The sequence below is a fragment of the Eublepharis macularius genome, chromosome 4 (genome assembly GCF_028583425.1).
Source record: "Eublepharis macularius isolate TG4126 chromosome 4, MPM_Emac_v1.0, whole genome shotgun sequence".
NCBI classification, from domain to species: Eukaryota; Metazoa; Chordata; class Lepidosauria; order Squamata; family Eublepharidae; genus Eublepharis; species Eublepharis macularius.
In genome coordinates this window covers 158,497,428-158,514,277 of record NC_072793.1, presented here as the reverse complement: position 1 = coordinate 158,514,277, position 16,850 = coordinate 158,497,428, and the positions used below count along the sequence as shown (strand labels likewise).

General features: G+C 43.8%; 1 protein-coding gene across 7 annotated transcripts in view; it reads right to left on the bottom strand.

Moving 5' to 3' along the window:
• Positions 1-2,289: 2,289 nt before the first annotated feature.
• Positions 2,290-16,850, bottom strand: part of LOC129328158 (C-type lectin domain family 2 member D-like) — a 45,694-nt gene continuing 31,133 nt past the window's right edge. For 4 of the 7 annotated variants that reach the window (XM_054976990.1, XM_054976991.1, XM_054976993.1 and 1 more), the window contains 4 exons: positions 14,636-14,728; positions 13,066-13,250; positions 9,900-10,003; positions 2,290-7,049 (listed from right to left, as the gene is read on the bottom strand). In XM_054976990.1, the coding sequence (XP_054832965.1) occupies positions 6,899-7,049; positions 9,900-10,003; positions 13,066-13,250; positions 14,636-14,728 (533 nt within the window). In that variant the 3' untranslated portion in view covers positions 2,290-6,898. The remainder of the gene's footprint in view (positions 7,050-9,899; positions 10,004-13,065; positions 13,251-14,635; positions 14,729-16,850) is intronic. The other 3 variants (XR_008596859.1, XR_008596858.1, XM_054976994.1) reach the window with 3 other exon arrangements.

Here is a 16,850-nt window from a genome sequence, read left to right as displayed (position 1 = left end):
GTCAGGAGATCAGTTGTAGTTCTAGGAAAACTTCAGGTCCCACCTGGAGGTTGGCAAGCCTGGTAGATGGTTTCATGGATTCTGTGCTAAGCTGCAGCCATATTTAGGGGTGTCATTTGTTCACTTCAGTTGGCAAGCCCTTGCCGAAGCACTCCCTTTCCCCGTCAGTGCTCAAATAAGCAGTGAGAGAAAATGTGGAAGGATGTAGTCAAAGTGCTGACATCTCTTTCAGCTAAAACCATAGACATTGGCAAAATCCTAGAGCATCAGGGATATCGCTTTGGGGTTTTAGTTGGAAGTCATGTTAATGCATCAACAACATCCTTTTATCCCACGCCCTGCCGTCAAAGTCTCCTTGGGGTCCCAGGCATGCACCTGGCACCCCTAGCCGCATTCATTTTGTTTTTCACCACAATGCTATGCTCACGATCAGCCTATGTTTACCAGTTTGGCTGAAGTAATTTTTCGTAACAACGTTTCACAGACAACTATCAGGACAGCTGGGCTACTGAGAGTGAGGAGATTAGAGAAAGAAGATGCCAGACGCCCACAGAGCCATGCAGTTTAATGTTTGGGTTGAGTCTGGGTAGTATGAAGGGGGGGGGGTGCTGGATCTTCTCAGCCCTGCTTTTGGGGTCCTTGGAGGCACCTGGTGGGCCGCTGTGGTGAATAGAATGCTAGAATGCTAAAGCAGATGGGACTTTCATTGATCCAGCAGGACTCTAATTGTCTAGCAGATAACTAAACTGAAAGTAGCAAAAAGTTGTGTGGTAAAACACTTTGACCATGACATTCGCAAGCTTGACCTTGGTTTGCAGTGGAACAAATGAGTCAAATACCTCTGGCAGGCAGTAGGCAAAAAGGCCACAAGTTACTTTTGGCAAGTATTGACAGACTAGCTCCACAGCAGTCTTTTTTTTTGGGTTGGGGTACATCATGTGTGACAGGAGGCTGATTATAGCTTTGTTACAGCACTGTGGCCAGGATCCAGAAGACAGACAGTGTGAAATTCCAGTCAGGTCTCTATTCTCTCATTTTTCTCCTCTTCACCTGAAAAGGAAAATGCATTCATTTCTTCCTGAGGCATGCAGCCATCCCTAAATTCAGGGCAGAACCTAAGAGGAAGCCTGTTGAGATTGGACCAAAGTTCCATCTAGTCCAGCTTTGTGAAACAGAAGCAGCCAGATGCTTCCAGCAACTGGACAGAGTTTGATTTAAATATATATTGTCTTTTTTCCCTCCCTGTAGACTCAAGCTTGTGTTGTCTTCTGTGTGTGTTTAAAAAAATGATTCTTCTCACTACCTCCCCTTGTGGAGAGATGGTGCCAGGGAATAAGTCAGTATCAGTATCTAATTCTCAACATGGCCCATCTGTGGGTACAGATTGCTCAGACTGGAGCCATGAACAGTGCCAGGCTCCACCATCTTGGGAAGCTCTCCCTTCCTCCCGAGTGTCCTCTTGCTCCAGGCAGGCTACTGGGTAGACCTCTGAAGAAGGAAACAGGGAGATTACAACAACCTCTCCCCCCAGAGAGTAGCTTGGCGCCTCTCTATCAAACATGTTTCCAGCGCTGTCTCGTGCTTCCTTCCTCTGGAAGTGTGCATCCCTAAGCCTCAGGAATGCTAGTTGGTAATGATGAAGCAGGAGCCCTGGGTGGGATCCAGCATTACAGAGGGGCTGTTCTCCTCATGGCCTCACAAGGCCATAGCCAGAATGAGGTCAAGTGGGTGCATTGCTCCATCTAGTACAACTGGTTTGCTCACTTCGAGATGTGGCAACCCCACCTACCGAGAAAGGCAAGATTATATGTATTTTTTATTTCATTTATAGCCTGTCTTTCTCTACATGCAGCTTCCATCATTCTCCTCTCATTTTTCCCCTCACAACAACCCTGTAAGGTAGGTTAGGCTGAGAGTGTGTGTGAGACGCGTCCGAAATTACCCAGCAAGCCTGTAGCTTTGAAAGCCACTTGATGGTCGGAATTCAGCCCTTGAAGAAGAGACAATTTGGGTTCTGCTGGGGTTTATTTTTAACTTTGTTTCTAGAGAAGGTGATAAAAAGAGAATAAAATGTTCTTGCGAGGTGTGTCATAGGAAGGGCAGAGGAAGCAGTAGATGTGATGATAAAGTCTTTGTGGTGCAGACCAATAATCTGACAATCCCAGCAACCAGTTTGAACAAGCTTAAAGTTCAATTTCAGATGTATGCAAGCAAATATGAATTAGGACAAGATAAGTGAGATCTCTCCCACTGTTCAGTTTCACCCATAGCAAAGAATTATACAACTGATTGGGTTTTTACACATTTTATTATATCATTAAGATAAATATATTATAGACATAAATTATACAACAAAGACAAAAACAACAGATTCTTGTGAAAGATTCAAAAAAGACAGAGACAGTGTAAAGACTGATGAATACAGGGGTCTCAAGCCAAAGCCTGTCTCACGTGGGGCATATTTTCCACAGGACCTTAATGTGAGAGCCTACAAAGTTGTGAGAAAAATGGGACAACATAGACAGAAAAAGGCAACCTCCGCTTGACAGGACACTTCAACTTTCAGGAAACCTTGTTCATCTTCTTAGACTACTCGAGAATAGTCTTCAGTGCACTATACGCAGTTCCATCACTGACATAAGGCAGGCCTGAGCTTGGACAATACCAGGCCGGGAGACAACCCATGTACCCTTGGAGGCAGATTTCTAGGGTGACTTCAAAGGGTCTGTTCTAAGGGAACCCACAAAGAATGCATGAGATTCCCAAGAATCAGCCTCTGGAAAGCTCGTGCGGAAAATTCTGTCTTTTGCACTTCACGTCATAGACAAAGCCCGGTCTTCTCTATTGTGCCTAGTTGTCCTCATCTAAACACTATATAAAAATCTTCAAATAAATACTATATAAATAATTGAGACTTCAGGTGTACTATTCAGTTACAATTTTGCCATTTGCTCTGACGTGCTCAAGTCTCCATCTACAACATACAGAACAGCTTTCGGCATCCTAACAACATTCTATGCCTCACCAACACGTATCAACACAACACATCTTATCTGTTGTTTTTTTTTAACGAGGTCATTGCCTTACCACACTGTTGAAATACACAGTAACATATGCAGCTTAGTTAAATAAATATAACACTTGCAAGTTTTTTCTTTGAAATAAGATTGCTACAAGACTTCTAGAGGATTTGGTAAACGTCGCTTGGAGCCGGGATTCTCTAGTACGCAAAATAGAAACAGCATCAGATTAAAACAATTCAGGCAGCATCTGCTAACTTCCTGTTGTAAATAGTATTAGAAGCTATTTTACTTAGGTTTGGTAAGTCATATACCTTTAAGCTTCTGCATCCTTGAGAGCCATATGGGAGAGAAAATTCATGCTCTTACAGTTTCTTCCATCTTGATAGCACTGTGATAGCAAAAATTGTGTTGGGCAAAATTCTCCTTTCCTATAACTCCTGGTCACCCTAGTGCTTCCTGGTGGTTGTTTGATAGAAGCTGAGGCACCTGAGTAAAATTAAGGCAAACATCCAGGTTATCAGGATAGGAACCAGGACTCTCTTAGCTACAAGCTGGGACTTCTGGCAGGTGATTTACATGGAATGTACATGCTTAGGTGCTGGAAATAGAAGTAGAGGAATAGCAGCATGCTAAAGTGGCCCCTGTGATTGGCAGGGAATGGGTTGGGTCCATCTAAGTTGCAAGGTATTTCCCTTTGCTCTTCTCCCCCATTCTCTACAGCAGCTGATTTCTCCCACATGGACTAATAACCATGGGAGTCAGGGGACTTCAGTGTAGAGGGGAAAGAGGATGAAATTGCTCTTCCTGCTGCTACCATCAGCAAAGCACTGAGAGAAGCAGAAGTGATTTTGTCCCCTTTGCCTTCCTCTACATAGCCTGCCCAACCCCACATGGTTATTAGTTCACTTGTGTCCTGCCACCTAGAAAAGACAGCTGAAAGAAGAGAAACAAGGGAAAGATCTGTGATCTTTGAAACCACGGATGGACCCAAACTTCATGCAGCTAGGCTGAATACATACTAAACTACACAGCATTCTTCTTTTGGTGGCTAACAAATAAATATCTTCTCACTGTTGCCCTTCAAACCCAGAGAATAACTGGAGTGAGCCAGAGCCGTGGAACACATGCTCAAAGCCTAAATTTAGATATAGCCTAGCCTGGTCTTCAATTGACAAGCAAAGTTTGTGGGTTTAACTATAGGCTGGAAAAATCTTCAGCCTGGGCCAGAAAAAGTTTAAGCCTACTAAATCCTCCATTAACGTTGCTGGGTCCAGATTCAGAGAGGAAAAAAATTTAGGAGTTGCTTTATCTATTATAGCAACTACGAAGAAAGTCACACAACATTCAATGTGAGTTGTCTCAAGATCTGTCACCTGACAGGCATCATCAATGCTGCATTCATTATTGCAAGTAAAGAATGTAAGAGCCCCACTGGATCAGACCAGCGGTCAATCTAAGCCAGCATCCAGTTTCATATGACGACCAACCAGTTGCCATGCAGGGCCAATCAACAGGGTACTGAGGCCAATTTGTTTCCGGTCAGAGGCGTATGAATGTAATTATATCATGTTATGCAGAAATGCAGTGGGTGTAGCTTTTCTTGGCAAGCCACTATTTATTTCTGACATTTGTGCAGGTGTTACAGGCAGAGTCCTTGTCAGGAAATATGCCTTTGCACCTACCTTGGGTCACACTTTTCATTACGCTTCCGTTCTCCAAATTGCCCATCATAATCCATGATTCTTGGTCCGGAGTTATAAATAATGTTCTTTGGTCTCTTTGGAATCTTTGGGAAGAGTCCTTGTCAGGGAAATATGCCTTCGCACCCACCTTGGGTCACACTTTTCATTACGCTTCCGTTCTCCAAATTGCCCATCATAATCCATGATTCTTGGTCCGGAGTTATAAATAATGTTCTTTGGTCTCTTTGGAATCTTTGGGAAGAGTCCTTGTCAGGGAAATATGTTTTTGCACCTACTTTGGGTCACACTTTTCATTACGCTTCCGTTCTCCAAATTGCCCATCATAATCCATGATTCTTGGTCCGGAGTTATAAATAATGTTCTTTGGTCTCTTTGGAATCTTTGGGAAGAGTCCTTGTCAGGGAAATATGCCTTCGCACCCACCTTGGGTCACACTTTTCATTACGCTTCCGTTCTCCAAATTGCCCATCATAATCCATGATTCTTGGTCCGGAGTTATAAATAATGTTCTTTGGTCTCTTTGGAATCTTTGGGAAGAGTCCTTGTCAGGGAAATATGCCTTCGCACCCACCTTGGGTCACACTTTTCATTACGCTTCCGTTCTCCAAATTGCCCATCATAATCCATGATTCTTGGTCCGGAGTTATAAATAATGTTCTTTGGTCTCTTTGGAATCCATTGGTCAGTGCTAGGAGAGAACATCAGGGGGAGGCTTTGTCCTCCATGCACAGTCTGTTGGCCCTGCAGGGAGCTGGTTGGCTACTGTGTGAAACAGGATGCTGGAATTAGATGGGACCATAGGTCTGATCCAGCACGGCGGTTCTTATGTTAGGTAGGGCCACGTCCAATTGACCCTCTGATCTCCTGCACACACTCTGACAACCGCCCCCTTTAGTGTACCCAGCAACACCAGACAAAAGTAGAATCTAAGTTGCATGGATGTTGTGAGCCGCCCTGAGCCCACTTGTGGGGAGGGTGGGGTAGAAATCAAAGAAAATAAATAAACGAATAAATTACTAACCTAAAACCTAAATTTAACAACATCAAACAGGCATAAAACCTAAATTTAACAACATCAAACAGGCATAGGATGCCTGCTGTATTCTGTTTCCCTGTGGTCCTCATCTCCAGCTTTGGGTTAAACTAGATGCGATAGGAGGGTCCCCGTGTGTCTTCCTGTTCACACTGGAAGTCAGTCTGTGTGGTGGGGGAAGGGTTATACATGAGCAAGAACGTGAGAGAGAACACAGTGCAGGGCGAAGGGAACTAGATCCTGCCCTCTCCCTTGCCCTCCTCTGCAGTTTTTTTACTGCATTCAGTACTTTCTTTCAACCCAGTTCTCTTCCAGTATTGGAGAAAACTGCTTACAACAACGGAATGCCACTGCAATCACTCCTACTTTCTACAGTAACTGGAGGGCACGTATATTCATGGGATCTCCAGTCAAGTGCTTCTACTTCCTCCTACTCCTTGGAGGAACCTAAAGATGACAGCTCAAAACATCGGTCTGTGAAATAGCAGAATTTGAGACAACCAGGGCTTATCTCCCAACCTTGCTTGGATATCTGCTACTCTTCCCACAAGTAGGTCTACATGTGAAGGGGGTCCCAACAAGACCTGGAGGAGGAGCAGGAACAAGCAGCTTGTCTCATTTTCTGGTGCAACGAAGGGACATCTCTTTGGGTGGCAACCTTGCCACCTTTTTCCTTTCCACCTCTTATATAGAGGTTCTCAACATGTGGAGGCACTGACACAGTAAGCACTTCAAACTGGGATGCAAACATACCTAACTCTTGTTGGTTTGCACTCTGTAATGCATGCATAGTAATCTCTAGAGCAGGGACAAACAGGGTTCAAAGGGCTTCTTGTGCATTATTTTGCAATCCTGTATGGGGGTGGGGGCTGAGGTTGCTAAAGCAACCAAGTAGGTTCACAGCAGAGGGAAGATTCAATTCCAAGGACTTCCTGATTCACAGCTCAGTTTTGTAGACATTATACTCCCTCAGCAATGTTCTCATAGTCAGAGATCAGAGGAAACGGGGCAAGAAAGGGTTAACACTGGACCCAGGCACCGTACTATCTGGAGCAGGCTGCTGTGACGAGTGGTTGGTCTTTTCCCTGACTCCTGCCTCACTCAGGAGCTGGCTTTGGTCCTCTTCCATGCCAGGTAGGTCATGCATCCTTTTTGCTGGGGTTTGGTTTTCTCTTCCTGGAACAGGCATCTGGCTGACTGCAAAGGAAGTTTTTCTCTAGGGTGCACCTGGTGCTGCTGACCCCAAGAACATCTGTATATGCACACTGGTCGTCTCCTCGCACATGAAACCTGAAATCAGCATTTATTTTATTATTAAATATTCCATTTTTAATTCTATCTTTCCTCAGAGGAGCCAGGGCAGCACATACGGTTCTTTCTCCCCACTTTATCCTCAGAATAACTCTGTAAAGGATGTGTGGAAATACACGTTGTGAACTACCTGGGGATGCTCCAGGGCAGGATTTTATGTTCTCAGTTCATGTGCAGGCTGTTCTTGCTTGGCGCACATGAATGCTGTTTTCACGGGAGCTCTTTTGTGTGATTGCATCTGCAAGTGAGTCCTTTGCTGTGAGAACAAGTATTATTGGCTCCTTTTGACTTGCCAATTTCCATTTTCTTTAAGGTGGGAAAAAGTGTCAAGATCTGCATTTCAATGAATGAATGTGGGGGAAACTGGGATACTTTTAGCAGTTGAGGAGGAACTGATATTGAAAAAGGGAATGTATTCAGATGAAGCAAACTGAAGTGTGACTGTGCGGGAGAGTGCATGGAAAGTTGGAAGGGGGACATATGAAATGAGGTTCACCTGAGCATCCCTAGGTACTTCGTAATGTGTATTTCCACCCAATGTTAGGCTACACAAGACAGAATGACAAGGCCCATGACTGTTCAGGGAACCCCGCGGCTGAGCAGTGATTTGAACATGCGTCCTCCGAGCCTTCACATCCTATACTAGTGTCTATTCTTGACAGATATTATCATCTGTACTACAGTGCCATCTGCAGGGGTGGAGTAAACATTGCAACAAGAATTCATCTGAGCATCTACATGTCGGGGGGGGGGGGATAATGCTCCCCAGGAACTCGGTAGTTTAGAGCAGCAGATTTTTCTGTTTGAACTCAGAACACTTCAGAACTCAGATGCAGTCTAAATGCTATCAAGTTACTGCTTTTTTTATACACAATTAATGGCATGAATAGTTGCTACATGTGTGAGCTGCAGATAATACTGCATGAGAGAATTTTGTAACCTGTACTCTCTTAATGCTATAGAGTCACTCCACTTCTCCTCCCCCCCCCAGGATTCTGGAAAGCCTTATCCTATTAATATCCAGTAGCATCCAATGCCCTCATCTAACACAACAGTTGTCTTATTAAATAGAAACCATTTGGTTTAAGTAGAAAGTCTGTTCACTCTCTGGAGCACAAAGTATCTTTCCCGGAGTGAGAGAAATCTTTGCACTTGTGCTTTCAAACACAGCCCTAGAAAACACAAAAACCTGAGCATCGCCATTTTCTTCAGTGTTTATAATAACATGCCAGACAAAACCACGGCCCATGTGAACATCATGTAAATATTCTTCACATTACCATGGGAGAAATTTGGTATTCAAATTATTACAGCATTTATGGAGATGGATCCCTAGGGCAAAAAGCTGGAGAATCAACAATAGCAAAAAAATATGCAAACTCAATTGTCACATGACAGCATATGGTAAGTGTAATGACACAAAGGCACGGTGGACATATTTCAGTGGCAGGAAAGGTAATATTCCTCGAGCTTATCTAAGTAGAATTACTGTTCATTATATTCTGGGAGTCTATCCTGTCCTACCCATATCCTGTGACCTTCTGGGCTTGATTCATCATACATCATATGACCCACTTCCAGATATCTGAATTATGGAAGCAGGTTGACTAATATATATTGAAACAAATTAGCTTCCAGAAATGGTAATTAGAATTCTCTACAAAATTTGCTGTTGAATTTTCTCCAGATACTGTCTTGGTTTTAGAATATCCATGGCATAAATAAAAATGTAGATGAAAATCTTGTTAAAAGTTATCCTGTTTTCCAACCATTCTGCCGGGATATGAAGACGTGTAAATTAATTGCTACTTGCCATTCAGATATGGTAGATTAACAATCACTCCCCTATAGCTGCAGCTGACCATTTCATGCACCCCTAAGACTGGCCCAGCTTGGGTAACAGCCCTAAAAGTGGAGTCTTTTGACTTTCAGGTCTCTTCAGATAAAAAGCCACCTGGAGACGTGTGGGTAATGTACATTAGCTTCAAAACCTTTTGTTATAAATTACCTTTACAGTAGGCAAAAAAAAATATTGTGCCATTAAGTTACAAGAGTCACTAAGGCAAGTGACATTCAGAGGTAGCTTGGCATTGCCTGTCTCTGTGTAATGACCCTGAACTTTCTTGCTGGTCTCCTATCCAACTACTAACCAGGGCCGACCCTGCTTAGCTTCTGCAATCTGATGAGAATGGGTTAGCCTGGGCCACTCAGGATAGGACACAGTGTGGTTGTTGTGGATTTTCCAGGCTGTATCGCCGTGATCTTGGCATTGTAGTTCCTGACATTTCGCCAGCAGCTGTGGCTGACAACTTCAGAGGTGTAGCACCAAAAGACAGAGATCTCTCAGTGTCACAGTGTCACAGCAGCCACAGCTGCTGGCGAAACATCAGGAACTACAATGCCAAGACCACGGCTATACAGCCCGGAAAATCCACAACAACCATCGTTCTCCGGCCATGAAAGCCTTCGACAATATATTGAACACCTCTACGGGGAGGAAACATTTCAAATGACCCGGAGATTGGAAACACTTCGGAAAAAGAAAGCACATCTACTCTGCTCTTTAACCTTTCTCCTACGCTGCAGGGACATGAAAATAAATGACCTGCCAACATCTTTTCCACACTGTGACACTGAGAGATCTCTGTCTTTTGGTGCTACACCTCTGAAGATGCCAGCCACAGCTGCTGGAGAAACGTCAGGAACTACAATGCCAAGACCACGGCTATACAGCCCAGAAAATCCACAACAACCATTGTTCTCCGGCCATGAAAGCCTTCGACAATATATAGGACACAGTGTGTCAGAGTGTCAAGAAAATTTACTCACTGGTTTTTAAACTCTGTGCCATCCTGCCATTTCCATGCCTGGCCTGTTTGTCTCGAGAGGCCAATCCAATGATGAACGGGGCGGGTCAAGTTCACTAAAAAACTCTAGAAGAAAAAAAAACAAGGAATGATTAATACATCTCTGTCAATCTCTAGAAATGTCTCTACATCAAGGTCTCGAATCTTGTTCAGCCTGTGGGTGTTTTTGGAATTTTGAAAATGAGGAATGAGTGCCATCACCAAATGACCACCAATGGGGCAGTCACAAATTGTTACCACAGGGTGCTGGGACCAATCACAAAACATTGTGCAAGCAAAGCACCTCCTATAATGCAGGCAGCTGTTTCTGGATGGGTGCTCCCTGCAGACACAAAGGCCTTCCGGTTTCTTTAAAGTGCCTCCTGCTCCACTGAGATGGAGGAAAAGCAGGACTGACTCTTTGCTTTAAAGGACTGCTTTGTTGAAGAAGTGCCAAGAAATGCATTGGTAAGAGCCATTTTGGGGGTCGCTGTTGTGTATTCTACCCTTGTGTCCTGTGCACTGACGTCACTCACTGCAAGGCCATACATATTGCTTCCTAAGTCTTGTACACTTATGAAGGTGGAAGGGAGTGAACTAGGAGAAAATTAACTTGATGGCACGTGAACTCATTTACAAAAAACCCTGAATTTATGATCCAATTAACTTTTTTGCGACAATCACATTTTACATGTTTTAGAAACAGAGGGCATCTAATATCTGGCAACCTTGTATTTGAAACTGTAATGTACCCACTCCTGAATGGCTTTTTTTTGCTTTCAAAGACAGGCAGGAAAAGCTGTCCCTGCTGTGCAAGCAGGACTGAGGCATACAAAGACTGCATTCACATGCCCCATTCCTGTGCCCCCCACAGCTGAAACCGCCCCTTCCCCACCTTCTTCTTCATCACATTGGTGCAGGTGCCAACCTGACAACAATCCTGCCAGACCCCCGCAACCCAGTAAACCCCCCCTTCTCACTAACAGCTGAGCCTTGGCTTTTCAAAATCCGTTAGAGGACTAAAGGCGGGAGACTCTCAAGTTGAGTGTCGCCATTTTGAAGATGAAACTAAGCTCTGCCCCCTAAGCTCCGTCAAAGTCTTTCTTTGCTTCAGCTTAAAAAGGAAAGCCCTGGGAACCCCACAAGCTAGAAAGTATTTGTAGGCTCTCAAATAAAGTGGAGGCATACTGTGAGCCAGGGCTTTTTTTCTGGCAAAAGAAGTGGTGGAACTCAGTGGGTTGCCCGCGGAGAAAATGGTCACATGGCTGGTGGCCCCGTCCCGATCTCCAGACAGAGGGGTGTTTAGATTGCCCTCCGTGCCACATGGCGCGGAGCCTTGGAGGGAGAAACAAGGAGCAAAAGACAGGAGCCCATCTTCACTTTTCTAGGGCGAATTGCACCAAAGGGAGGGTAGTTTCAATAGGGAAAAAAGAGTGGAATGTTTATACCCCCTCTCCCCTCCCTGCTCGACTCCTTTCTGAATTGAGTACATCTCCCTAATCACTGAGAAATGATTGATTTCAAGAAACGTTTAAGTAAGGCCTGAGAAGGCGTGGCAGTGGCAGCTCCTGCTCTAGACATTATCCATCTCCCCTTGCCGCCTCCTCCTTCCTGCCCCCACCCACTGTTGCAATTTATAACGCGCATTCTTTGAGCAAGGACTTGTGTAAAGTCCTACGTGGATGACGTAACAGTCATAATAATTAGGGTCCAACTGAAATGCTTTATGACTCATGAAAAAAATGCACTGCCCTGTTTCAGTAATTACTGTGTGGGGTCTGGGAAACAGTACAGAGTGCGGGCAAGAAACCTTGCGCTTATCCTGGGTTGCAACTACTAAAGACTGATGGAATACAATCAACGAACTATACACAATAATAGATATTACTCCATTTCTATTGAAGTGCAAAGTGCGCATACGGTGAATTATATATGCAATATGTTCCAGGTATATCATCTCCCAACAACAATCAATAAATATGTTCAGAATAAATATGGAATAAGAATCTCAAATTGAACAGCACACAATGCTCAACAAATACATAGCAATATCCCTCTATAAATAGTCCTTCCAAACAGTTAATAAATATATATAGAATAAATACAGGATAAGAATCTCAAGAATGTTCAGAATAAATACAATATAAGACTCTTGAATAGAACAGTACTATGCGCTCCAGAAATATTAAATGGTAAGACAAGTTTTGCTTAAAGGCTTGTTCTAGTTGACCTGATGGTAAATCTTGCTGTCTACAGTTATAGTATCATACCCACGGTATGTACAACTATATGCATGTCTAGCTTCTCACATACACACTGGGACAACCATGCAGAAGGGTCACAAGCTGCCTCCTTGTTGTCTACAACCAAGTAAGTGAGATAGTAGGTACAAACTGCATCAGGTATGTTAACATCTTTTGTCCTTGTTTTCCAGGTGCACCGTGACGCAGAAGACTCAAACTGCTATAATACCCTTCCGGACAATCCACACCCCCACAACCGGCTGGGGAGGAAAAGATCAGGATGACGTCTGACAGGTTGCAAGCTTAGATCCTGTTTCGTTCTTCGTCAAGGAAATTGTACCTTCATGTCAACTTAATTCATCATTGTAATCGGTCAGTACTCTCCAACTAGAATGAAACAGGGTCTAAGCTAGCAGCCTGTTGGATGGTTATCCCGATCTCTGTGTAATATTATTGCGTATAGTTTGTTGATTGTATTCCACGGGGGACCATCGGTCTTTAGTCCTAGGCTTATACCTGCGGCAGCCTCGTTTGGTGTTTAGTCACTTATCCTGGGTTGGCCTCATGATGTCAGATTTGATTGGCCATGTGGCACCATGATGTCATCCTGATGAGTAAATGATCCTTGATTGACTTCATGATAGCATGGGGGGAAAACCCTCCTTTTTTTTTGCAATATATGATGCCAAGTCAACAGACCAGGAGTTAGATGGGGTGGAAACTAGATTTGGGGTAGGCTTTTCAAGAACATTTTAGATCCCCTGAAAACCCCTTTTTTCTAGACCAAAAATGTTTCCCCATGACACTTCAGGATGGAGGAGGAACAGCGGCAACAAAATTGTGGTTGTACACACACTTGCTTCAGGTGATCAACCTGTTAGTCATAGATACATACATGTTCCTTACCAGATCCGACTGCGAATCAATCAACGCCAAGGTAGCACCAAATGAGGAACACTTGGTTGCACTGATATTCCAATCCCCTTCTTCTTCAGATTTATAGTAGCATTTTCCATGGTACCCAATCCAGTGGTCTGGGCAGGCAGCATCAGCAGGAGGAGGACACGGTGAACAAGGCTGTGGTTTTCGAGCTGGAGATAAAAAACAGAGCTCAGTTTTAAGACAGCACATGAAGTTCTTCATATAGAGTCTGCCCACTGCTCCATCAAGTTCAATAGTCTGTCCTGTGGCTGTCCGGTGTCTTAGGCACTGAAGCTGCTGAACTGCAACTGATCACAAAGCTCTAGACAATGCATCCACCTGGATTGAATCAAGACATTATCTTCCTGTCTCATTAACAAGGCTGATTTCTCCACACTCACTACCCCGCTGCATACCCCACCGTATTCAATCACGCCTGCCTTTGTCATTCACCGGCTATTATCATTTAGCTTCTCTAATCACTCCACTCTCCAAGATATAAGGACAGATGGATGCACATTCTAGCTGGATCTGAAGGTGAGCTGTGACTCACGAAAGCTTATACTCTGTCACAAATTTTGTTAAGTCTTATAGGTGCTACTGGGCTCTTGCTCTTTTCTACTGCTACAGACTGACTGACACGGCTACCCATCTTGATCTACTAGGCACTGAAAGTCTCTCTCAGCACCTGTGATTGGTTGGTGATGCCTGGGATTACAACTGGGACCTTAACCATGCAAAGTGTGTGCTCTGTCACTAGTTTACTTCCTAGTAACACAAACTCAGAGTCCTCCTCAGTATCTAGGATTCATGACCAATCCTAGTTAAGAATTCCAATTATAGAAAAATAAGTTAACATGAATTCATTCGGGCATCTGCATTCAGACATCAAACTAAATCGTGTTACATTTATGACCATCTTTTGTCTTCAGCTGATACACCATGACAGACAAGGTTGTACAATGGTTATAGTGTTGGACCAGGATCTGGGAGAGCATGGTTCAAATCCCAACTTAGCCTTACTGCGTGACCATAGGTCAATCACTCCCTCTTGGCCTAACCTACCTCACAAGGTTGTTGTGAAAAAAAGGGAATGGAGAACCATGCAGGCTACCCCGGGGAGGAAGGGCAAAATAACAGTTTGATAAACAGAAAGGAGTTTACAAAAGAAAGTGTGTGCAAACTAACACAACACTTCTTGTACTTTTTTTTTTTTGCAGTTTCTCCTCTAAAGCCTCACCTTGCCATAAACCTACTTCTTCCAACGGATTCTTTGCAGGTTTCAACATGGACTTCAAACAGGATATGGATGGGGCGTGTGTGTGGATAATATACGTGCAGTGGCAACAGCTTCAACACAATCTACCCAAAGTAAGCTATTTTCAGTCTAACTTGATTTCCCTGAAAAAGACTTCAGCGTGCTCTCAAATCTTCTGCTACTTCCTTCAGGACATTTCCGTGGAACAAATTTTTATCTGCTGAAGTGTGCAGCATCCTTAATTTGATTTAAAAGAATACTCTAAAAGGCGAAAGGAGAAGGTTCTTCCACACTCACCAGCCAACGCAATGATAATGATGAGCAGAATCGTGACAACGAGAGTGACGGCCAGGGGGTATTTTTTTTCTGTAATGCACTTTGGGATGACAGCTGAAAAACAAGAAGCGTTTGAGAAGACAGCAGTCACGGGAAGGGAAAGTATCAGACCCTGCTTGTAAGACCAAAGTCGGCTCCTCAAGAGGCAAGATGGGCCTCATTTACTCTGGTATTTTAGGGAGTGTTCTGCATCAGCTGTTGTGTTTTTTGTGAGAGGCATTCCACAACACTCCTCATTGCTGTCATAACTTTCACACAATCGTGGTTGTGACTTTGCTTGTGGATTAACCAAATTTTATTGTAGCATAAGCTTTCAAGAGCCACAGCTCTCTTCGTCAGATGCATCTGACAAAGAGAGCTGTGGCTCTCAAAAGCGTATGCTACAATAAAGTTGGTTAGTCTTAAAAGGTGCTAGTGGACTCTTTACCATTTTGCTACTACAGACTAACATGGCTAACTTTCCTGGATCTATGCTTACAGGACCGATTCCAGACAGCCCTCCCCATCCCGAAACGTCGCGCAGAAAACGTGAAATATCGCATTTTCTCGCGAGAGTTTTGCGCGAGAAAACACGACGTTTTGGGATGGGGAGGGCCGTCTGGAATTGGCCCAGATTGTGCCTTATGTTCTTTCCGTAACAAGTGACAATGTGGTAAAGGGAAAGCACCCACAGAGCATTAAGGCACACACAATGCCATCATTAGTATATATCTGGATATAATTTTCCTCAGAAAATTGTTTCTGAGGAAAGAAAGCAGGATTGCATATAATGACAGTCTCTCCTTTCCTTTGTTAATCTCATTCTGAAGAGACCTGAATAACAGAATGAGAGATCTAACAGTTATTTGAATGCAGGCTTTCCCCGGACTCTAGGAGATTAAACCTGAGGCCCTTTGTAATCTCAAAGTCTATCTTTCTGCAGCTTCACAATTCCTAGTCACTGCTTCCTCTAGCTGCTTCTTTAGAAATAGTTTTGTAAACATGTGAACACATGAAATTTCCTTTCAGAGGAACTCAATACTTCTCCTGTAACTGGCAGACATTTTCTGTGACTGAGAATTTTCTAAACAGAGATGCCAGGCACTGAATCTGGGTCTTGATGTGTACAAATCCTCTGTTCTACTATAAGCCTTTCCCTGAAACAAGTTTAGAAATTCAGGAACAAAATTCAATTTGACATGATTTGGAAGAATTCATTTTTCAAGAGAAAAAGCTACACACGTGTGAAACTGCTTCACAAAAAGTCAGACAGCTGGTACATCTAGCATAGTATTATTGCCTCTGAGTCGAGGTGGACCTTCAGGATCTCAGAAAGAGAAAGGTCTTTCCTGTTAACTGAGATTCCTTTGCTACAATTTGCAGGAACTGGACTAGGGACTTTTTGCTTGCAAAGCTCTATAAGCCATGTTTCCGCTTGTTTCTATGCAATGAAATCCAGGATTGCCTAGCTGGTTTCTGGAAGGTCTTCATACAGGTATAAAATTCAGCAGGTACATCCTTTTCTTGCAAGTAGATGAAGTGCTGAGAAACACTTTGTTTTGTGAATTTCTGGATGTCATGCAGCTTTCCAAAGCATGGGACCCTTCCCAGAAAAAAAAAAAGCTGGCATTCCATCTAGAATCTGTAAAATCTTATCAACAGGCCCCCAATGTTACCAGAACTGCTCTTTATTATAATGGGGAATTAGCTGTAGCAGTCTGTAACTATTAATATTAAGCGAGGATCATAACCTATGTTTACGGAGGTCCCGATCCCAGACACTCTAGTGAAAAAGAGGCAGACAAGGAGTAAGGTTCAAACACGTGTATTGAGTGTAGCGTAAGCCTAGCTTGCACAATCATACAGAGAACACACAAGACCTAAGAAATACAGGGTATGAAATACAGAGACGTTCGCATTAGCTGGTTCCCAACGATGATAGGGGAAATACTCACTTATCCTGGAGCGAAGCAGAGACACAGCAGCGAGGGTGGCCCAATGCCAGCACTGGAACCACAGACGGACAGCAAGGAGGTCTGGATAGGGAATGGCCGAGGCCACGGGCAGCAAGGGGGGGGTCTGGATAGGAATGGCCTAAGCACCGAGTGGTCTGAGAGACCAGCTTAAATACCCCAAAACGTACCCTGGGGCTGGTGCTGTACTTGGTGGTTCTCACAGATTAAAACAAAGGGTCTAA